General features: G+C 44.2%; 1 protein-coding gene across 6 annotated transcripts in view; it reads left to right on the top strand.

Moving 5' to 3' along the window:
• The window catches only part of Nipped-A (Transcription-associated protein Nipped-A), a 413,461-nt gene that overhangs the window by 40,269 nt on the left and 349,734 nt on the right, over positions 1-23,458 (top strand). For 3 of the 6 annotated variants that reach the window (XM_065445492.1, XM_065445508.1, XM_065445482.1), the window contains exons 8-11: positions 5,590-5,784; positions 7,039-7,074; positions 19,903-20,069; positions 22,477-22,636. In XM_065445492.1, coding sequence (XP_065301564.1) covers positions 5,590-5,784; positions 7,039-7,074; positions 19,903-20,069; positions 22,477-22,636 — 558 coding nt within the window. The remainder of the gene's footprint in view (positions 1-5,589; positions 5,785-7,038; positions 7,075-19,902; positions 20,070-22,476; positions 22,637-23,458) is intronic. The other 3 variants (XM_065445517.1, XM_065445525.1, XM_065445501.1) reach the window with 3 other exon arrangements.

The following is a 23,458-nucleotide window of genomic DNA, read 5'->3' as shown; positions in this document are numbered from 1 at the left end:
ACCTTGTCAAGCTGCAAAAAAGCAGCTTTTAGTTCTTGTCCTAGTGTTCATTTTTTGTAAATGAATGAATGCTAAATAAAGATTGATTGATTGATTGATTGATTGACACGGTCCTTGCTGTTGTGTTTTCCTAGCTGCTACATCGCGTGTTTGCGGTCTCAGCTTAAAGCTCATCGAATCCTATGTATTATGTTCTCGTGTAATAGGGCGTCATTGTGTAATGGTACCACTTCTTACATTGCGTTTGAACACTGCAGTCACAAAAATTTAGCGGTGCAGAGGCAGATTTGCTTTTGCACATTGCTGTGAAAACGACGTGTGTATAACCATGGTTAAGCCTGTGAAGCCCCGCCCATGGCCCCGCCCCAAAAGGCCAGTAGTACGCCATCATTAGTTCCAATAACTGTAGCTTGGCATAATTTCAATTCTTGATTGTTTCCTGAAGTCAGGTGTGCAACATGTGCAGTATATTGTGGTGAAGCATAACAAGAGTCAAAAGGGGCTAATGTCATGGAACATAATATGTGTCCGTTGATTATACACGCACTCATGCACCATCTCCGTTCAGAGTCTGAGCACTGAGACATCTAATAACTGCATTGGTAGCCATTCAGAACTGTTTCTGACATTGTTGTGGCAATTTGGGGGCCTTCGTCACTGTTATGTTTTCCTAGCCGTTGTTACATCTTTTTTACCCACTCCCTTAAAAAAACGCATCAGCGGGGTTCTACTGTCTATATGAATGAGTGCCGATGAGTCGGAGTTGACGTGAATATAGGCTGTACTGGTCCGGTAAAGTGTGAATGCAAGTAAGCATTGTTGAGCACTAGTGGGCAAGTGAGTGAGTACATGGCCTGCTGAGATATTCGTGGATGAGTATCCACTTACATATTCTGCCAACGTATGCAAGATAGTGTCTAGAGCGTGAGGTGGGTCCAGTTCTTTGGCAGGGTAGTGTGACATCTTTACTGGCTTTTGGTCAGCAAATATGTACCCTTTAATATCAACAATGGAGTTAATTATATCAGCAATGACAATTGCAATATGTAACTGCACAAATCTCTTTATAAGAGGCCACCAATTAAGATTCAAATGCCAACTGCTCAAACTTCAGAAATTTGATGCATATTACAAAACACATTTCAAATGTCTATAGCTATATACGAAATAAACCATTTTCGCTTGTGTATTCTGTTGCTTTGTGTGTGCGTGTGTGCGTGTGTGTTGTGTGTGTGCGTGCGTGCATGTATGTGTGCATACTGCAGCGCTGTCTTGTGCACTAGCCATTCTTTTACTTCTGCATGCATGATGCATGAGGTGTGTTCTCGAAGTGCCATTGCCAGCTTTTTCTTTAAATAGTGGCATAATAGAATCACTGTTTCAGCAAAACAGATTCCTGTTAGCACATTGACTATGACACATAGTTTACTTTAGGGGGCAGTTTCTTTTCCCAGTTATGCTGTTTCATGTAAGAAATTTGAAATTATATGCTTATTCCTTTATAGGGATGTACGAGGCCTTTCAAACACGTTTAAATCAAGTAGCAAGATTATTTAATGTAAATTTAGAGTAAGTTAACAGTGCTGAAATTTTCAAGACATATCAGTGCTTAAGAAAAGGATATGAGGTGCTATGAAGTGTGCATATAATGTCTTCTTTTTCTATAATTCCTTGTGTACTTCTGTGCATTTAATATCTTTTCACATTTTAAGTATAGTCAATATCATTTATAGCCATATCAGTACTTGTAGTAAACTAAATCCAGATAACTAGGTGTGTGCGAAATATGTATTTGCATGAGTCTAATGCGCACCTTTCTAGAATAAAAAAATGCATTCACATTTGCATGCATGTTACAATAGTAATTAATTCTACTCAAAATTAAAAATGAAACTCATTCTTACTAAAAAAAAAAAATTTTACTCGCCTAACCCTGGATCTGCAAATCGAAAGCTTGGTTTAGCCTGGTTAAGTCTTGATTTCGCTTGGTTAACCTTTGATTTAACTGTAATTATTATACTTACATATGCAATTATTATTAAGCCAGGTATGACGGCTGTGCCTCGGTCGATGGCTAGACACGACTGTGATTAGGCTAGGGTAGAAATGCATCATTCGACGGTGCGATGCCTGTTGTGCCACAGAGAAAGCACAAGTGCTAGACATGCAAAAAGACGGTGCGAACATGCACAGGGTCTAAGCACAAATGGAGAAGACGTGAACGGGGTCGCTACATTGATCGCGACGGTGCGACGCCTGTTGCATTCCGGATCCTCCAGTGAAGCAGCTTGCCAGGCAGTATCCTTGGAGGGTCAGACGCCGCTTGGCGACAACGGCTCAAAGCCTCCCACTCCTGCGCAACACTCGCAGAAGACGGCCTGGCCTCGCTATCATCCATGGTCAAACTCGTACTGACTAGGCGATCGTGGCGCTCCTCTTAGCCAGGCGAGCGACGACTCATGTGGTCAGACAGCAGCTAGTGCTACGGCAGCGCCGGAGCTCAGTGCGGCGAGTCATGTGATGCGTTGCCAAGGGTATGGCGCAGCTGTGCTCAAATGAAGGCCAAATTCACGGCAACAGTGAAACTCGACTCGACATGGTCAGTTAAGCTTTCGCTTTAAAAAAAATCTCGATGCAAGATAGCTGTAGCCAGACTGCCATCGAATGGACGTTCTTTTTTTATACCTTGGTTTGCAGTCACCATTTTCCAGTTTGCTGCACGGATGGCATTTTTAATGCATTAGGTGGAACTGAAGGTTGCTTTCTGTGGTCGGTAGACAGTGAAAATGAGGTGTCATTGCACTCCGATAGGATCTAGCCACTAAGGTTCAGTTGTGTTTGTGTCTATGTGCCCTTGTATAAATTTTCGTTAAATTGTTTCAACACGGTATGCGTCGACTTAGGTTTTGTTGCTTGATGTGCACAGTAGGACCGGCACCAAATTAACTTTCTGGATATTTGGGCAGTAATACAACTGCGCGTTACAATCGACGGTGCGGTAGAATCATGCAAATACAGTAAACTTTATCTGTATGAATAGGATTAGGAGTTTGCAAATAGTAATTTTTGAGGCTGAATGTATATTGAATACTTTACAGATACTTTTCAAATAAGAAACAGCTGTTCTCAGCATTAATATAACACTATGTCAATACCCTAGTATTCACAATACTAGAAAGTTTGTCAACATTGCATGTTACGTGCTGCATTTACCTCTATGACTGATTTAACAGAGCAAATAAAGAACACGTGCACACGACAGAAACCTCTCTGCTACATTTTCCCAGTTTTATGCACCTGAAACAGTCTCCTTAATGCTACCAAAAGGGTCATGCTATAGATTTTCTGGCTACTAAGCTGGTATTTCTTTGGCCCTCTGTAATACATATGAGAGGAGTTTTACTGTAATAAGGTGGTAGCTTTCAACAACTCTCACAACCTTAAGGGTGGAGTTGGGTGCTTGACCAAAAGCTTTTAAAAAATCTTCTGTCCTTCAAGTTATGGTGTTGAAAGCTTGTGGATATATGTAATCTTGTCTGCTATTTCAAATATGAAATCCATTTTTATCTCGTATGGTTCTAATATTATGCAAGCTTCCTTTACTTTCTGAAAAAAATTATCAAAAAGAAATCAATTCTTCGGATTTTGCTGAACAAAGTATCTATGGCTTCTGAATTATTAAAAGAATCACCGCCCAAGTACTCCGTACAGATGATTAACCAGCGAAGCTGAAACGTCCAGCCCTGGTGTTTACCACTGGGTTAATCCCAAAGATTCATTAAATGACGGCTTGGTAGGCTGCTGGATCCTCGGTGCGAAGTTGCTGCTTGCGCTCGGCTGCAGCATATGTATGACGCATGGCCTACTCATTTCGGAGTCTGAGAGAAACTGCTGTGCGTGTGCTCAGCTGCGACAGAGAGCAACGATGTCACTACTGGAGCAGCTAGTGCAACACCACCTAGACAGCACAAGGCCTTTTCACTCCAATCCGGGACGTCATGTTACCTGGCCCGACTACCGTAGAATGTAATGGGCAGGCTCCAGGGTAGGCAACAGTGATTTTGATGTCACCACTTTCATAACGCCAGCCTTGTCAATGGAAATTTTGGGCCAGGTAGCTTGACATCATGGATTGAAGTAAACAGGCCTTGTGCTATCTAGGTGGGGTTGGCTTATTGCACCTCTCTATCTCTCTCTCTTTCCATGCAAGCACATGGGATTGCGTTGGAGGAGTTATCGGCGCACAGGCGACTGACGGATGGACAGATGAATCAGCTAGCCATATACAGCTTCGCTGTAAAAGGTCCAATGAGACTGATCTTACATCTGTCATAAAACAAAAGCTGCAAGAATCTGAAGTTGACACTACGGGGAGAGTTTCTGGAAGCCACTCCAAAGTCTTGCAACTCTTGTTCTGGGGTCGGCAGAGCAGTAAGGCTAATGTTATTTTTTTTAATGATACAAGCGTCATTGATACCTTGTTTAGCAAAATCTGAATTTCTTTAATGAAATCCAGAAATTTAAGTAAAGAAAAGCTAGTGTAAGATTAGAACTGAACGAGACAAACAAAAATGGACCTCGCATTTCGAATGAGCACTTAAAATTCTATATGTACTTTCGACAAGTTTTCAGCATCATAACTCAAAGAACAGGGATGCTCATTGATTTTGCTAAAAGCTTGATTACTGGAATTTTTGTGCCAAAGCCCATTGGCCGGCCATGTCAGCGTGCTATCACGGATGAGTCCCGAGACATTTTGGAAGAGTCCTGGAGTCTTTTTAAGAAGGCTTTGGGAAACCTTTTGTGCCTCAGAGACGGTTGATTTATTCTCCGTGCAAATTATTGCTGGAACCTGGACCCATACCCATCCACATCTGGCCCCAACTTTTTTTCACAACGTAGGCAGAACTGAGGAGAGATTTGATGGATTGATAGAAAAGTTTTAATGTTGCCAAGCAGCACAGGGGCTGAGGCATATCACAATGTGTGGCTCCTTATTAGTATTTACTACCTGTAGTTGTGTTTAATGTGCACACAAAGCTTAGTACATAAATATTGTATTCTGCCATCACTGTAATGCGGCTGCCACAGTTTGGAACTGAACCCATGACCTTGTGCCCTGCAAAGTACCTTGGCCACCTCTGGCGGGTGCCCAACGTGCCCTGAAAATACACTTTGCTAGCTGGTAGTTCTATTTGGTTCCATTCCAGCCAGCATCACAGTGCACAACTATGTCAGTGCTGGCAATGCAGTCTAAGCTATAGCGGAGTGTATTTATGCATACATCATAGGTAATAGTGGGATAGCAGATGTCAGCTTAAAAAGTGAGCTCAAGCAATGTTGAAGAGGTGCTCCTGACAGAAAAGGAGCTTGTGTCATTATTAGGATCAACTCAGTGTTGTTGCAATGTGGGGGAAGGCAAAGATAGACTTCTGAAAACTACAGGATATGATTGACACTATTTTCAACTAGCCACGCACAGTGAGAGGTTGTGTAGTCTGGGGTGAGAAGGCCACGTACACATTTTCAGGCCCATGAGCATTCTTGCCAGTGACTTTTCGCTGCATGCATGTGCATTGCCCACCTTAGATCCAGCAATTCCTGGAGTTTGTAAAGACCATCTACCGGGAGCTGCCGAACCACCTGAACGCCATCTTTGAGCCGCGGCCGCCGCTGAAGTTCAAGGACCTGAGTGAGCTGAACCTGGACGCTGTGCTGCAGGAGACGTTCACCCTCACCAATGTGCAGCTGGAGAAGAAGGGGCCCGACGGAAGCTGTGCCTCGGTATGTGCAGCTTGTTTCTTTTGCATTCAGGTCTTTCTCTGATGAGTAGCATATGGTGCGTTGGCTTTCCAAAATGTTGTAACGGAAAGCTGTGAAGAAGATATGTGTGGCATAATTGCCACTGGTGTGGCAAAGAATGGCATTGGCCAACACTCCTAGAGTGAGGCTCCACTTACGCGCGTACCCAAATACCCAAGAAAATGGAGGTGGGACAACCTCCGCTGTGGCTTAGTAGGTTAAACACTTAACGCATCATGTGGAGGTTGTGGCTTAGGCTCTAACTGGTGGCAATTAGACTTTTTTACACACCTTATTTCCTCTCTCTTCAGTGAGGGTATGAAGACAAACACAAATTTAGCCTCCTTTCCTGCAACTACATATCAAAGTTCGTACAACTAAAGTTTATTCCCCTTGTGTTTTCCTTGGTTTTTGTGTCAGTTAGCTTTGCATAGCTTGAATATTGCACCCCTCAGTTGCCCTTATTCGTTGCAACCACTGTTTCTTTTGTGACTTAGTGTGGGTGTTAGTAGTGTCACTAGTCATAACCATGCCTGTCATGGGCATTAGCACTTATTCTGATAGTAGTATTGTCAGTATGGGCTATTTGTTATTAGGTGTAACAGAATATTTAGCGTGGAGAATAAGCCTAGTTCTGCATTCCTATGAATCCACAATTTGCTGTAAATACCACAGCAGTAAGTACAGAAGTGTCAAACTGTCCAGGGAGTAAAAAAAATGAAAGCCCAGTAATAGTAGATAGTACGTTAAATAACACCCACTCTTGTACAGTTTATGTGCTTACTTGAAAGAAGAAATGAGTGGGCGTGGAAATTGGTGTGTTCAGGGATGACTAAAAGGTGCTGTGTGGTTTAAGCCATTAGTCACATATTTTTTCTTTTTTCACTTGGTTTATCACGTGGAATGAAGTCATAATGGAGTTTAATATAAGCATGCAGGCCCATTTCATGGGGATACTGCAACAATGACTTGTAAAATGTGTCATATTTATTTTTTGCAAGTTTAGTCTTCTCTGTATAAAATAAGTAATGAATTGATATCTGCCATGGCTATGTGACATCACTACCTTATTTGGTATGTTATACCAGCCTGCTGCAATAGCTCTAGGCAGCTATCTTTGTTGAGTACTTTATGTGATGTAGAAACACAAGCCATCGTAGTGTCATGCAATGTTGGTGGTGGGACTTGCAAACATGTCTTAGCCTAGGCACTTATTCCTTGTTAATTGCCTATCAGATGCAGTGGAGTTTGCGGGTGACCAGCTACCAAATGGTGAGCGGGCCTGATTGCAGGCATGTTCTCAGGGGATGTGCCGAGATACGTGTTCCACCTTTAAAGGGAAACACTTAATCAGACCCTGCTGGTAGATGGCGCTTTTGAAGCTCGCTGTTTCTTTGGCAGAAAGAGATGAGGGTAATAATGGAAAGAATAAGACATTGAACTTGTATCAAGCTGTTATAACAGCTTCAACACTCATTATCTTCCCATTTAGCCTTATTTTGGGTCGCAAGAGTCCTAGAAGTTGATAAGATCTAGCTTTTGTTTATTTCTCAAAGTTGTGTAGTATATTTCGCTGTCCTTTTTTTTTTGCTTTTATGAAATTAATGAGTGGTTATTTGGCTTTGGCTGGATATTGCCACAATCAGTGAGGTTGCGGGGAACCACTAGCGAGGGATTTTAGCAGTGGCATTGATGCATGTCTCTTGCTGTTACATTGTTGTTTTATGTAGAACACCTCAGCTTACGGGCACAGCAACTTGATTGCTGTACCTGAAGTTTTATCGACTGATTTTGTGATTTTCTTTTAGGGTTCATGAAAGTATTGCACTGTTCTCATTCATAGAGCAAATTTTATTACTGAGCCAAGTGTTAAGCGACTGAATCTCGTACACTGTCGCCTTGGGGCAACAGGCTTCGGAAGCTGTTCAGCAGGCATTACAAAATGGTGCCGATGAATGCCATTGGTGGCAAAGGTCCAACACTGGGAAGGCTACCTTCTGCTGGCTTGCTTAAGCAACACAGCGTTTCTTTAATGTTGCTGTAGGTTTTGTAGACACTAGCGATATGAAATCAGGCATCTGGATGTGTCTATTGAGTAACAATACTCTCTATGTGGTATTTTTGCCTTTGTGTTTCAAAGCGGGTAATTCGTCATTGAAATCTGGCATTGCAGTGGTGCTAACAGGTAAAACCAGGCCCAAAGACGCAATCAATTTATACAGTTGACTTCCATTAAGTTGATCTTGCAGGGACTGATAAAATTTATTGAGTTATTCGGTCAGTCAAATTGAAAAGTACGCATAAAAAACACTGAAACATACTGCTGCTTTGATTGGCACTCTTGCCTGTTCCTAACACACCCATGGGTCTAATGTGCACTCAGTTTTTATGGGTTCAAAGTAGAATAGTAACATAAAAATGGCATCATAGCTCATAGCGACAATAATGTAAGAATAACAGTAGGCTTCTAACAAAGTAGGAATGTAATTCATGCATTACATTAGGAATGTATTCATGCAATTTGATATTCTGTTTCTGATATTCTGCATTTATAGAACTCTGCCATGATGGAAGATGGGATGGTGGCCCATGCCTAGACTTTGCTAGTTTTCCTACGATGCATGCATTTCTCAGGAACGCTGAGAACACCTGATGTGACTTTGTTGCCAATAGCATGCCAAGTAACTTATGTTTTGAATGAGTGTTTGTAGTTGAAGACTAAAAGCACTGTATCGTCATTGCCCATACTATGCGAGAACTTCTTTTGTTACTATCTTGTGACGACAGTGGTGAGGATGCTGTCCCTGACGGTAGGCTATTGCAAATGCGATTGTAGCTTTGTAAATGATTCCATTGTGCAGGCAGTTTTCGAACCTGTGTTCTGGAAAAATAAGGAAAGAAAAGGAGCTTGTCAGAAATGCATCAATATGGTAATCATTCATTGTAACCTGCCATTTTTCGCTTAAATTTTCCGAAGGAAGGACAAAAATAGGTGTTTTCATTTGGATATAACATAGTATTTCTGATGCATTCACTGTTTTCTAGTGCCATCAAGACAGACGCTACAGCCATCGGGGTCACCACTAGGGTCATCATTTTGGCCCAACTTGTAAAATTTGAGTTATGTGGTGAAGACTAATTTCAGGATCAGAATAATGATTTTCGGCCTTTAGAAATGTATGGGCACCGACTGGGACACGGTTGGGAGTGAATTAACCGAAACATCTAGTCACCCGGAGTTGAAGCAATGAAGGCTTAATGTGTAAATCAGAAGATTTTGTGTATGCAGGACAATGGTAATAATGCCAGATTTGGTGCTGTATATATAGACGATAACATTCTACGCTTCGTAAACTGAACACAAAAAACGTGTCTCGTGGCAAAGCACCTTGAGGCTGTTAACAAGAAGTCAACCGTGCACCCTTTAGACAAAGTGATGGAGTCTGCATTGTCATTCATCAGCAGAAAAAAAAAAAAAACAGGGATGCCAGAAAGCTTCGTGTTTATTTGTCTTTGTTGCCCTTATTCCTGCGTTTGCCACTGTGCATGACACTGCATTGCATGACACTGCATAGTTGCCATCCCTGATCGCGTCGATAGCAACAATGGTTCCATCCGCAGCGGTTGTGGCAAGCAGTAGTTTAGTTTTGACTGAGAGCGTGTTGGCCGCGCGCCTTCAAAACTGTGTAGTCTGCATTCGTGACCGCGGTGTCGAGAGTGACCATGGTTTCATCTGCAGTGAATGTGGCAAACAGTAGTTTTGTTTTGACTCTGTGCATGTTGGCAGCATGCCTTCAGAATTTCGTGGCCGCCATCCATCTGTGATTGCATCTACAGCGACCACAGTTTCATTCGCAGCAGTTGTGGCGAGTGATAGTTTCGTTTTGACTTAGTGCAATGTATAGGCAATACCGCAGCCTGCATGCATACTGCCATCAAATCCACTGGCTGCATCCTGATAGATGGACAATCTGTTGCTGGCCAGCTCACCCGCAAAAAAATAATTGGAATGTAAAGGTACATTTTGCTTGTTTCATATTTTCCTTATAGTCAGAGGCTTGCTACGTTCTTGTGGCTAAAAAATTGAGTGCACATTCAATTTATACTTTGTTTGAGAGTGCTAGTATAATTTCTTTGTTAATTTTCTACTTTGAACGCACAAAAAGTGGGTGTGCGTTCTATTCAAGGACATGTTAGAATCTGGCAAATGCTGCCAACCGAATCAGCGGTGTGTTTTGATGTTTTTTTCAGACTCTTGTTTGATCTATCTAGTTTTTCAGGGTCAAGTTCACGGAAGTCGACTGTGCCAGCTCTTAATTTGTGTTCTTTAATCTTTTTTTTGGTCACCCACAATTTTTTACATGCAGGGTAGCCTACGTTTGTAATTAATTCATTACTTTGAGGATTGTCCATGCTTTTAACACTTTTCAGTTATCCCCTTGCCGTGCAACAGGCCAAATGCATGACGGACGCATTTGCAATCCTATTTTCACCTGTGCCATTGGACGTCTTTATAAACGGCACATGACCAAATCGGATGTAATTAATTACTGGGGTTTCATTCATCGTTCCTCATTTCAGCTAACTCTCCCCATGCAGTTTTTTCATGCAGTAAGGATCGTACAAATCAGCAACCAGCCAGGATGGGTTAATTACTTAAACTGTGTGTGTACGTCAACCGAAGGCTGGTAATCCGGGTCAGTTCTAGCAGCTCATAATTCAGCCAAAAGCTTAAGCTGCAGAGGCGGGAAGCCTGAATAATGTGTAATGCATATCAACATGAAAACATTTTGGTCGCAAGAGCACGCAGAATTAGAATAATGTGTCGTGTAGGAGCCCTTGCGTATTAGTTCTGGGCTCAATATAGCCACATTTAATCCGTTAATATATTAAGTCGTGTCCCAGAGCACTTAGTTTAGAGCCATAGTTTGTTTACGGTTGAGGTGCTTAGTAAAACACTGGAAAAAGCACTGTGCAACTGTGCTGGTTTATGTCATTAAGGGAGAGCGAAAAGTCAAAATCGATTCAAAGACTAAATTCACTACAAGTACAGGCAGGATACCTGCAGCGCTCTTTGTGTTTCCCAGCAGACATGCCTGCAAGACATTGTAAGCGAGTGCACTTTAATGTAGTTCGCTTGTTCATGAAGAGCGAACATGGGCTAGCAAAATAAGTGGCTGCTCACTCACCTCCCTCACTCGCCAATATTTTTGCAGACTCACTTAGGCCGATCTGCACTCGCACTCGTTGCTACTTACATTCCTACTCGCACCCTCTCATATTCACAAACCCTCACTTGTGTTCGTAGTCACCTTCATTCACACTTACCGGCTCTGACTTTCATTCGTACTCACGACCACTCACACGCTTCATCAAATACTAACCCTGTCTCCCACGTCCGTGAAATGATTGTCGATAGAACATGAGTAACTGTACTCGTGAGTGAGTATGCCAAACTATGATTGTAAATAATGCACAAAGCAAAAGCACCTTGCATAGCTACATATCACTACTGGCGGGGTGGGGTTGGTGGGTACATTGAAATTTTGAATATGAGGTCTATGCCTACTACCCACAAGTTTGGCGTACCTGGGGACTGACTATCTTGTAACCACTGTCAGAAAAGAAAGGGTCGGTTAAGGGACATGTAGATGTATGAACATGAACATGAAAATGGTATCAAATGATACCTCTCCACGCTAAGAACATGTTGTGATAGTCAGTAACTATGAGTATATGATGTAATAGTTCTGCGGAAACCCGCAAAGTGGAGAGAAGTAATTAATAAAAGGAAAATCAGCGATCCACCCGTTCGTAGCAAATGCTACAAAGGAAACCCATATGGGTTCCTCGAAAGAACCTTGCAGTTGAAGAAAAATTTGTCCGGGTCCGGGATTCAAACCCAGGACCACCGCCTTTCCAGGGCAGCCACTCTACCATCTGAGCTAACCAGGTGGCTAGCAGATAGCAGGGTGAAAGAAGTCGAATTTGTCAACAACTGCTAGCTGCCTGGTAAGCTCGGATGGTAGATTGACTGCCCTGGAAAAGCGGCAAGCCCTGGTTCGAGTCCCGGACCAGGATGAATTTTTGTTCAACTCCGAGGCTTTTCTTTCGAGGAACCCGTATGGGCTTCCTTTGTAGCAGTTGCTACGAACGGGTGGATGTCTGATTTTCTCTTCATTAACTAAGTACAGTTGAACCCGACTATATCGAACCCATTTACATCGAATTATTCTATATATTGAACAATTTCTGGACACGGTATATTTATAGTGAGTATATATAGCAAAAATTATGCTTACATTGAACAAAAATAGCAGCGACTCCCGATATATCGAACGTCAAGCGGTGGAAAGTGCCCCCAAAAGTTGGCTTTCCCTTGCAGTGGTGGGGAAATCCCACGGTGTGGCTCTATTCAACAGCTCTCTCTACTGTGATTTCACTCCCTTGGGTGAGCTGTCGACAGCCCCCTGCAAGAAATGGTCCTGGCCCGCCTGCAGTGCTTGCTCTGACAGCCAATCAGAGGCTCTTGTGCCCTCGTCATGCAAGATGGCGAAAGTGAGAGATGTCTTGCTGCTTCTCTGGGCCTTCTGCCACAGTGTTGCCAGGATGAAGCAGCAGAATTCGCCTTTCGTCGTGAAGCTTGAATTCATAAATCGGGTCGAATGTGGTGAGAAGTCGGATGTCTCCGCAGCATGCAAGATTCCGAGGTGCACTCTCAGCACTATCTTGAAGAATAAAGGGAAATTAGGGCTAAAGCGGACAAACTCGCGACCCGGTGGCCGTGGCGCTCGACGCGTATGCACGGCCGTGTACAAGTGGTTTATTCAAAATTGCTTCAGACTTGCCGGCTTCCGCGTGCTCGGTGATGACTGTAAGTTCTGATGAATGCAACGAAGCCATTGCGATGCCAAATTTCTGGAAGCTGTTGACGAATCAACAGTGGACGAGTTTGTGAGTGCAGATGATGGTGTCGCAACCACGGGGGTGCCCGAAAACAACGACTACATTGCCGACATCGTACCGAGCACAAGTGAAAGTGGGTACAATGAGGAAAGCAACGACGGTCCTTTGCTCGTATCCTTCGAAGTGATTGGTGCACTCGCACTAGTCAGGTGCTTCTGTGTGAATGCGGAAGGTTGTGACCTCAGCTGCTCTGACTCTTTAGACAATGTGGAGAAGTGCGTGCGTCACATGCAGCGAAATTGCCCAAGCAGAAGAAAATGCAGGACTATTTCATGCAAAACCAAGTTAGTTTCACAATAAAATGATTTTATAAATGGTAAGTGCTTTTATGACATCATGTTACCTAGCAGGCTTATATCAAATTACGCTCTATATCGAAATGATACGCGTTTATATGCGAGTTCGATATGGCCGGGTTCGACTGTATATGTTCAAAAAGAAATGTTAACGATAAATACTCATAGAGCATGATATTTTACTAGTAGTGCTATATGCCAAGTATGCACTAATTTAAACATGCTTGGGTTATCCTGGATGTTCCTACATGCTCCATACTCTTGCCGTGCACATGAAGTTTGCACGCTTTTTGCAGAAAAGATCTTTGTTGACTTCACACAAGTTTGTCATATCAGGGATGTGGTCATCTTGTACCCACTTCCAGTAGAAAAAGAAAGCGTCAGCCAAGTGTCGACGCTAAAGTAGATAAGGCCAATGTAATTGCACGGGAAATACAATATGAATAAGATACAAAATGAGTGACGGATGAACACGAAAAAGACAGAATACAGAGATATAATTAACATTTAATAATTGAATTACTTGAACCACCATGTACGTCGACCTTGTCTAATATAGAGTCGACACTTGGTTGACCCTTTCTTTTTTATATTCAAGGAGCGTAAGCATGACCTTAGGCTTAAGAGCGTAAAGTTAATAAAGATGTGCTCTTGAAAATGAAAAAATCTATGGCTTGTGTGATTTGCTTGTTAATTCTGTGTTGATAATACAGTGAACTCTTGTTAAAACGAACTCGGTTAAGCTGAATTCTCACATATAACAAGCAACATGGGATTGTTTGTTTTGTTTTCCAAAGGGCTCAATGCAAAAAAACCTGCTTAAGACGAACCACCTTAGATGTACTCTTCGGTTAAGATGAACATTCGGAGTGACTGCTACCGATCCTGGAGGCTAAGATGCCTCGATGCGCCTCGGCTGGGGGTGCGCGCATCAAGACACTTCGTGAATGTGGGTGACGCGCAAGCGTATGAGTGCTATAGCGCACACGACGCTATTGACCCTCAGTGCACCTATACACCTGTACTATCCACATCGCAGATCGTGCTCAAGACGGGGCCTGCGTGGCTGCGCCAACTCAGCAGCCGCCGGAGTAAAACGCCCACTTGTAAAAATTCGCTTATTAACTAAATTAACAAACATGGCTTCAGCGCACACAGGCAAACATGAACACATCACACTCGATTACCGCAGACTCGCTGTAAAAATGATGGCGTGAAGAATCGGGGCAGCAGCAGCGAGCGAAGTGACCTTTGTGCTGTCTTTCGCTTCAACGCAAGCTAAGCAGCAAGAACACAGCACAGGCAAAACTATGAGCCATCGGCCCACCTAGACTGCCCCATAAGCGGATTGCTCTCAAGATAAAGCCCATGCAACCACGTGCGGCCAAAGTACAATGCTCCCCTCCCTCAGTCCCATGCACACGACAGAAGATGGTGCGCATCCCCCCCCCTTTCCTCCCTTCCTCATGCGAGACTGAGCGGCCGAAATTCGCTCATTGTCGCACGCTTTTACTGGCACGCACACTGTATGGCACGCGAGGGCGATGTTATCACGAGACGGAGCTGGTACGTTTGTATCGTAAACAAAACCTGTAGCAACTGCTAGAGGTTTTGTCCATGATGCTTTGCCTTGTTTCTCCTTTTTCTGTTACATTTTCTGTAAATTCAGATAAATAAATGCTTTTTAGGTCATTTACCGTTTCGAATTAAGATATTTGGATGCCAATTAGTCTTCTGCTAAGGCGAACAAATTTTCATGGTCCCTTCGAGTTTATCTTAAAGGGAGTCTACTGTATTGCAAATACAGAATCTGACAGAGACAAGTGCAAGTGCTTTGGTTTGTCTGCACAGTCAATGCTATGTCGTGTCCATGCATTGTGCTATTTTTATTTCAGCATTGTGCCTCTGCGCAAAATCCTTTTGCATCATCACTCAGATATTGCAATCAGTTTTGGTGGTACAATGAATCCTTGATACAACCAAGTCTGTAAAATAAGAACTTTGTTTTACAGTGCAGTCCACTTACATGGTGACACCACATATAGCTCTTAAGTGGACTCTCTTTAAACAGAACTTCAAGGGACTGGGAAATTGGTTTTGTTTATCGGGAGTTCTATTTACTGAGAGTCAAAGCTGAATAAAATTCCATGAATACAGAACCAACCAACCATGAGGATGGTGTTCAGTTTAAGAGGCAGTTCCATTTAAACAATTTCTGTTTATTGAGATTCCACTGTAAATCGGTTGTAACGATAAGCTGACTTGAAAGTGTCAAGTTATACATTAGGGCTATGAGAAGAAAGCCCATATATGATGATGCGTTATTCACCGCATATTGGGTATAACAATGAAAATTTTGCCTTCTGGACAGCATATTTAAGCAGAATAATTGCAAAATTTGCATTCCTAAGTTCCCCTTAAATGAACGATGCCAAGACGGGGCGATACATTTGCCTACGCACATTCATATCTGCTACCACAAACTGCCCAGCACGTTCTGCCCACATGCCACAAGATGGCGCTAGCTGCCTTGCGTCGCCCACGATGGAGCTACGCATTAGGAGAGGAAAAAAGAAAAGTGTGAAGCGAAGCAGAGCCGGTCCTTTGCCCCTCCCAGCGATCACGGAAGCAGCAGCGGACAACCCAGTTGATAGAAGACGGCGCCGACAAAGCGCAATGTTGTATCGCTTGAGACGAAGCTGCAAGTTTTGCAAAGCCCAAAGTGTGAGCTCACACCGGAGTGCCACGATCATGACGGCTGCAACTAAGGGCCATGCAGATCAACGGAAAAGGTGGGCTCAGTTCGCCTGGGCGAAACCCCTGGAATCAACACGGTGGAAGCCACTGACATTACCAAGCTCTGGAAGCATGTCGCTACTGACGAAGAAGAAGGTTGTGCTTCGATGGAGAAGTTTATGACTGCAGATAGTGCTGTCCTGTTATGTGAAGAGATATCCGATGGGGGGATCATTGTCGTGACAGACGGCGGCATTGTGGTTGTGTGACGGGGGCGACGAGATTGACAATGACCCCTCTTTGACACCGACCCTGATGTTCACGCGAAGTGTGAATTGTCGTCAATTGAGTCTTTCATTGATTTCGTGCACGCCTAATTATTGCTGCTAGTGTTTGCGCAGCATCTGGACACCATGGTTGGGAACCTGAAACTCTCGCGAAAGCAAGTGTGGATTTCTGACCATTTCAACACGCCTAACATGTGATATGCTGTTCAGAGGTACCGTATTTACTTGAATCTAATGTGCACTTTTTTTTTTTCGATAAAACGAATAAAAAAATTGCGTGCATGTTAGAATCAAGTACGACCCTAAATCTGCATTACCATACCGCCATCGCCACTTCAATATTGCTGCCTCATACGCGCTTCGAGCCTAGCTCCATGTGCCATAGTATGTGTGCACTGGCTTAGGTTAGTGCACCGTCCATCTTCCCGTTTCCTGCGTTTGCTCCATCAGCATCGAAGGGCCGACTGCAAAGACATGCAGAATTCATCACGATGCCGCAATTAAAAGGAAAGCGATCACATGTGCGGAGATGGACAGAAATCGGGTCGCATCATGGGCGTTCTTGAAAGTGATCTGCAGCGGAGATGAGAGTCTACGCATCTAGCTGGACCGTGCTGTGTTCTCGTCACGCGTCAAAGCGAGAGGCTGCACAAAGGTCAATTCCCTCGCTCCTGCTACCGCACTTCTTCACTCCAGCATTTAAAGAGTTTCCACAGTCATTGAGAGAGACGTGTTCATGCTTGTGTGCGCATGACACCATGCTTGTTAATTTAGTTAGTAGGTGAATGTTTAAAAGCTTATATGACTGATGAAACTACTGTCCTTACTTTCCGTATAGTTGTCTACTAATTTGCTATTGTAATCGATGCTACGCCTTTCGTGCGAAACTGTCACTTTATTTATTTATCGCAACTTTAGTGAATTGGGAGTAAGTCTTTGTTTTTTCCAAATGAGAGAAAGTTGTATTTCTGTATGAAAGAATGAGGTGCGCTGTACTGTAAAGGCCTTTTCTTTCTTTAGGTCACGGCAAACAGGTGCACGTTACATGTAAATTGCGGGCGTTTTTTTTTTCTCCCTTTTTTTTTGGTCATGAAAAGTGGGTGCACGTTACAATCGAGGGCACGTTAGAATTGAGTAAATACAGTATAAATCAACGTTTTATTTTTCACAGGCTACTTTATACGTCTATTTTTCACTCAAGTGGCAAATTTAGTTTCGGAGCTACAAAGGTATGTTTGGCAGCTTTTTGTTTTACGACCGTCCAGATAAAGTAATGATAGGTTAAACAGTTGGATATTTCGTTCTTGTTATCATTATAAGTAAACTGCACTGTATCGTAATTTCGCTATATCAAAATCTGCTTTTTATACAAATAAGTACAGTCACTGTTTCTTACACGAAAGGGGCTGTGAAATTTTATGAATTTTAGGCAATCGGAAGCAACAATCTTCAATGACAAAAATAATTCATTTTGTTAAATTTGAGAGTCGGCGACTAAACATACGGTTTCATGTCGTGTCGACGATACCTTCACATAGGTGGTACGAAGCATAGCCCGAGCAGCTTCCACGTCCACTCTGCTGCTGCGGCTGATAGTGTCGCCCACAGTGCGATGAGGAGTGAACATTTCATCTGCCTCTGGCTTCAATGGTCTCTGAAACTCGAGATTACCTGACCTCCTGCACTAAATGCATGGGAAGACAGTGCACTAGCAGGCACAGCCGTCTCGACTTGCCCCAGCTTTGCACCCGCCGCAGATTACCACTTAAATAAAGTGCACTTTCCCTGTATGCGCCCAGCTACACTGACGGCCATGCACGGCCAGGCTATAGAAGGAAGACATGCACTCGAGCGCACGCATCAAGCCACCATCCTTCTTGGTTCTCCTTTGCCCTTTCCCTCACACCCACAGCATACATACAGCTTGTGCAGTGCGTTAGGATCTTATTGCCAGTGGCGTAGCAACAGGGGGGGCCGGGGGGCCGTGGGCTGTGGGTGCAAGGGGCCAGAAGAGGGGGGGGGGAGGGGAGGTGTCATATACGTCTGATGAAACCCCTCTTTCCTCCGGCTTGATTGGGCGCAAATGGCAAAGAATGCTCCGGTATCCAGTAGCCCGAGTTCATGTACCCAATGTGTTGTGACGCAGAATTGTCGGCTGCAACTCTTCAACACCCCATGAAATAATTGCATGAATGTTCGGGCTAAAAAATTTAATTCGCAAAATGGTCGTTAAACTACTCACCTTAGCGGAATGTTTCATGTGGGGTGCGCTTGTGCCGTGCGTTTATGCTGGGAGCAGGCGTCGCTAAACATAGTCAGGCGTTGTAAGGCGTTGAGGCTCTTGGGTCCCTCTTCCATTCAGAAGGCGCAGCGAAGACGATCAAAGACGGCAGTAAGAGGGCATTCAACGAGCGCGCCTGGCGCTCACGCCAAGAATAGACGCGAAACGTGCTCTATTCTGTTCCCAATCTTGTCGTGGTACCGCAGCTCGGATAATCACTTTTGTCCATATAGCAGCAAATAAAAACAAGACTTTATTGATCAGAATGAAGAGAACTCGTAATTGTCATAGCATTGGTGCTCGCGCAGCAGGTGGCGTTTTCTAATTGGGTGGGGAGATCAGCGTCTCTGACACACAATTTAATTTTCGTTTTCGTTCAGGGCTGCCCACTGCCAAAATACTGCGTGCCATAGTACCTACGACGATTTTTGCGAAGTTGTTGTTGGGCAACATATGAATGTCGGGCTTAAATTTTGCAAATGCAATATTGCCGCTAAAATTGGTAATTAAAACTTTATAAAGAAATTTTTTGTTACTTGTGACGTGAGCCATATTTTCCACGATGCCGCATTTGTATTGGCTGCCAAGCCTTACAGTCTGACAGAAGATGTGCACATGCGCTTATCACAAGTTATCACTGCAGCACCCTGTGTTATTTGGCGCAGAAAAAACAGCGTGTATACCGGCTGCATTCGCGATCTCTGGGAAAGAAAGCGAAGAAGAGGGGGACCCGGGGGACGTACGCGGTATCCAAGGCGGCTGTACTGGTGCTGAAACCAGGAAATTATCGATATCCTCGCCTTCCTCGACTACACCTGGGGGGGGGGGGGGGGGGACTGAAGACCTAGCTACGCCACTGCTTATTGCACTTTTACTTTATACGGTCTGTAACAGCCAGAGGTTCTTGCGGCTCTACTTCAGTGGCCACTCTCTGCTGCACAGTGTGCAATTTGAGAGGTACGCTCACAAGCAGCCACATGTAATTCAACAATTTGACCGTCTGCATTCACGCTAGTTTCCATCTATTGTCTCAATGTTCCTTTGCGGCGTCATTGAAATTTCGTTATGGAAATCATGTATAAACAAGTGTCATTGTATTGATATTGAGATTCGAAATACATGCTGTTCTATGGACAAAAAGTTATAAAAAGTTAAGTGTTTCGTTATATCTAGGTTTAACTGTACCGACATGACATTGCCTTTGACGCTTTACTGTAGTTATGTGCATCTCCCTTGTTTTGTTGTTGTGTTGTTATTGTTACCTGGAATTGGTTAATAACACTGATGAGAAGGGTATATCTACCTGCAAGTTTTCTGATGATAAGTGTTGCTGCTGCTGCTGGCTTAGCCAGTTGTTGTGCACAAGAACCAAATAATTGCTCACATTGCCCACCTCCAGCTTGGCCAAGGTAATGCTGCTTAGACGAGTGTGTGAGCTTTGTCTTTGCCTGCGCATTTACCAAAGGTCCCCTGTAAGCTGGCAGGTTGGAGGCATTACGCAATGTTTGCTCCCTGCCTGTGGCCGTGTGTGCAGTACAACGTGATCCCGCGGGCGGTGCTGTCCCTGAAGGTGCTGGCGGAACTGCCCATCATCGTGGTGCTCATGTACCAGCTCTACAAGCAGAGCGTGCACGACGATGTGGCCGAGTTCATTCCGCTCATCCTCAACACCATCACCCTGCAGCCCCTGCCCCAGCACAGGTGTGGCTTCGTCTTGCCTGCTATTGGGAAGTGGCAGTCACACGTTTGGCCGTGCACGATGCTTTGTGGCATAACCCAAGTTGTCAAGATTGACGCTAGCTGGTCTGCCACTGGTTTCGGAGCAGCTCTGCTTGACTGAAAACATTGCAGAGGAAATGGGGACGCATTAAAGGGGTGGAGACACTAAATTTTGAGGCTATAAAAAGTCTGTTGTAGGCTGCTTCTGTATGCGAGGACACCCACAACGAAGTATTGGACGCTGCAAACATTTCAAAATAATTTTAATTCAGCTCCAAAAAGTCATTAAAAGCTCCTTCTCGTGGTTGAGACCCATCGCCAGCGCAGCTGTTATGACGTCACAGCGGAGGAACGAAAATATTGACATCATAGCACACTAGCACAAAAACTTGACGTATGATGAGTAGCGATGAAATGCCGATTATGGAGCCTGCTGAACCGAGCGACCAAGCATAGCCTCCACTATGACCGAGCTACAGGCATTTAGAAATTCTTTCTTAATGCAAAGAAGGGGTAAGGCGTTTAGACACGGACACAAGAGGAGAGAAGTGGACAACACGAACGCCGCACGGTGGCCTGCGAACGGCAAACGGCGTGCGGCGAGTTGCCGTGCCGGTAACGTGGACGGGCCTTGAGTGTAACACCAGCCGGCCGGCTCCGAAAGGGTCCAGGATATGCGATGTTCGTGTTGTCCACTTCTCTTGTGTGCGTGTCTGAACGTCCTACCCTTTCTTTGCATTATGAATCCTTACCAACCTAGCTCAGATTTCTGTCATTCTAAAAATCCTTTCTCTATGCTACAGGCTTCTAGAACACTGCAGCTGACCTAACCCTGGCCCCTGGCTAACCGAGACATGCACAGCGCTGTAGTGGAGAGCAGCTGACGTAGCATTTGCGAGTCGCATAGTTTGGCAGCTCTCAACGGTCTCTCGTTCGCTTGGCGTTTCTCAACGTGTAAAGACCCGTCCACGTTACCGGCACGGCAACTCGCCGCATGCCGTTTGCCGTTCGCGGGCCGCAGTGCGACAGCCACTTTGCTCGCGAACGGCGAGATTTCCTTGCCGTAGAGAGGCTGGGACGAAGATCCATTTGTCCGGCAACCGTACGAAGCGGCCAATCAGCGACTGAGGAGTCAGAGGAGTGGTCACTCTGGCACCGACGGCAGCCTCACCGCCACAGATCGTTCGGTGGCGCCGATATCGTTGCTAGGCCTTTTCCGGTTCACTTCAAAGCTAAAGCTGATGGTGCTTAAAAATAAATCAACGACTCTCACAAGCTGCAATATTTTCTTACCGTTGTTGTCGCTCTTCGCAATAATTATGATAATCTCGATATGCACTTCGAGTCGCCAATTGTTTACCTCTGCTGGCACAGCACGCATATGTGTGAGCAGACGACGCAGCATAGTTTTACGTCACTATTTTTTGTGACCTACGTGACCAAGCCTTGTTGCGTTTCCTCTCCTACGACGTCATAGTATCACTCGGAGCCCAGAAACCGAAACCGAAATCGCATGTTATAATAATGCTATTATTAAATTATTTATTGGGTATACATGAATCCTGCGGTGTGTATCGTGCTTCCTGAAGCAGTACACAACACTTGAATCGAAGAACACATGAAAAAAAATTTTCATGTCTCCACCCCTTTAAGGATAGTTGCCGACAAGAACACTATTGAGCATAATAACTTAGAGGTGTAGATTTCTTCACCTTGACTGAAGATGTAAACGACTTCACCGTGGCATGATTATGTTATTGAAGCATCATTATCATATGTAATGAGAAAGCTTTGTTCATGTATAAGAATGCAGCTACATGTGTGACACAGTCTGCTGTAACTACCGTGATGTTATAATTCTGCTAAATGGTGTTTAGTGGCATAGCTGTTTGATTTCATACTGCAAATTGTTATTCTTTCTATGCGAAATTTGTATGCTAGTTAACAGGAAAATTTTCCCAATAAAGCTTTATTAAGTGTCAAGTGCCGTTTTGGTGAGTCGCAACTTGGAAGCTAAATTTTTAAGCAGCTCAGGAAATGGTGCAGTGTTGTGTTCTTTGAGTTTTCACACCTGTCTAAATGTTATTTTTATGCAACACATTATCTAAATGCGTAAATTCTATTTGTGTTGTAACAGGTGGTGAACACACTGTGTGTGCCCTCAGCAAGCCTTTGCTGCTTTTCCAGCGACCCGAGTTTTTTTTTTTTTACACTATAACTTGAATGTGTAAGGGATGCAAACCTTGCACTTAAATAGGATTAAGAGACCTGTCCTATCTGCCGTACATTGCATGCTCTTGTTTGTGCCTGTGCAGAATAGGACCTCACACCAGCTGCATTTGTTGTAAGTAGTTTGGGTGTGAAGGGTTGACTCCTCTCATGATCGCAGGATGAATCCAGCCTTCAACCGTGAGGTGTTTGTGGACTTCATGGCCGCCCAGATCAAGACGCTCTCGTTCCTGGCGTACATTGTAAAGATCTACCAGGTGGGAATACCTGGGATGGAACCCCCAAAGATGACTCTGCACGAAATCTTCAGCATTGGCGAGGCACGTACAGAAATGAGGCACGAGTAAGGTGCAAGGCCATCGACAGTTCCATCTGTTCCTGAAGCGCAGTAACGCCGCAAGGTGAAGTCGCAGTCAGTGAAACAGGTCAGAGAGAGAGAAAGGAAGCAGCCATGCAAGCAAGTGGGGGTGGGGGGTCTACAGTACTTCTTCTTTCATCATTCATTTGATCTGCGACTGCCATTTCACCTGTTCTGTTGAGAAAAGCAGCTGCTGGGCTTGCCACACATATCGAGCCTGCCTTGCAAGCATTACAGTAGGCGGCTTAGGCCAGAAAAAGACGGAAAAGCTTGGCTTTCAAGTAAAGCAGGTTTGCTGCCAGTAATTGGAACACCAATTTTCCTGAGATCTCCCCATGGCCCCTTCTGTTATAGTGTGCCTCCATGTGCAAACACACTGGTTTTCCATTCGTTTGGGACAGGAACAATTCTACAAATAAACAAATTTTGGCACTTGTGGCACTTGGGCATCAGTGGTAGTTTTTTGTCCTGCAACATGGTGCCTTAAGTTTTTCAGTGATGCACGCATTCGGCTCAAATAAGGACCTCGTTATTTTCGGGAAGTGACGGGACTTTGTTCAGGATACAAATGTGAATTTAGGTGTGGCGTGTGTCATTGCAGACAGAAGTTTGAGACCATGAGAACAGGGAAAAATTTTGATTAGATCATCCAGCGTGGCTGTGTAATCTGGAATGAATACACCCACTGGCATTTTTCAAACATGAACATATGCATTGTGTGGCACACAGCTTAAGGCTGCATGACTAAGCTTGGAATAAATATTTTTGTTTCAGTCATGGTTTC

The sequence above is a fragment of the Dermacentor albipictus genome, chromosome 1 (genome assembly GCF_038994185.2).
Source record: "Dermacentor albipictus isolate Rhodes 1998 colony chromosome 1, USDA_Dalb.pri_finalv2, whole genome shotgun sequence".
NCBI lineage: Eukaryota > Metazoa > Arthropoda > Arachnida > Ixodida > Ixodidae > Dermacentor > Dermacentor albipictus.
Note: the sequence above shows the minus strand (reverse complement) of the source record. Positions and strands in the feature narration are given on the sequence as shown.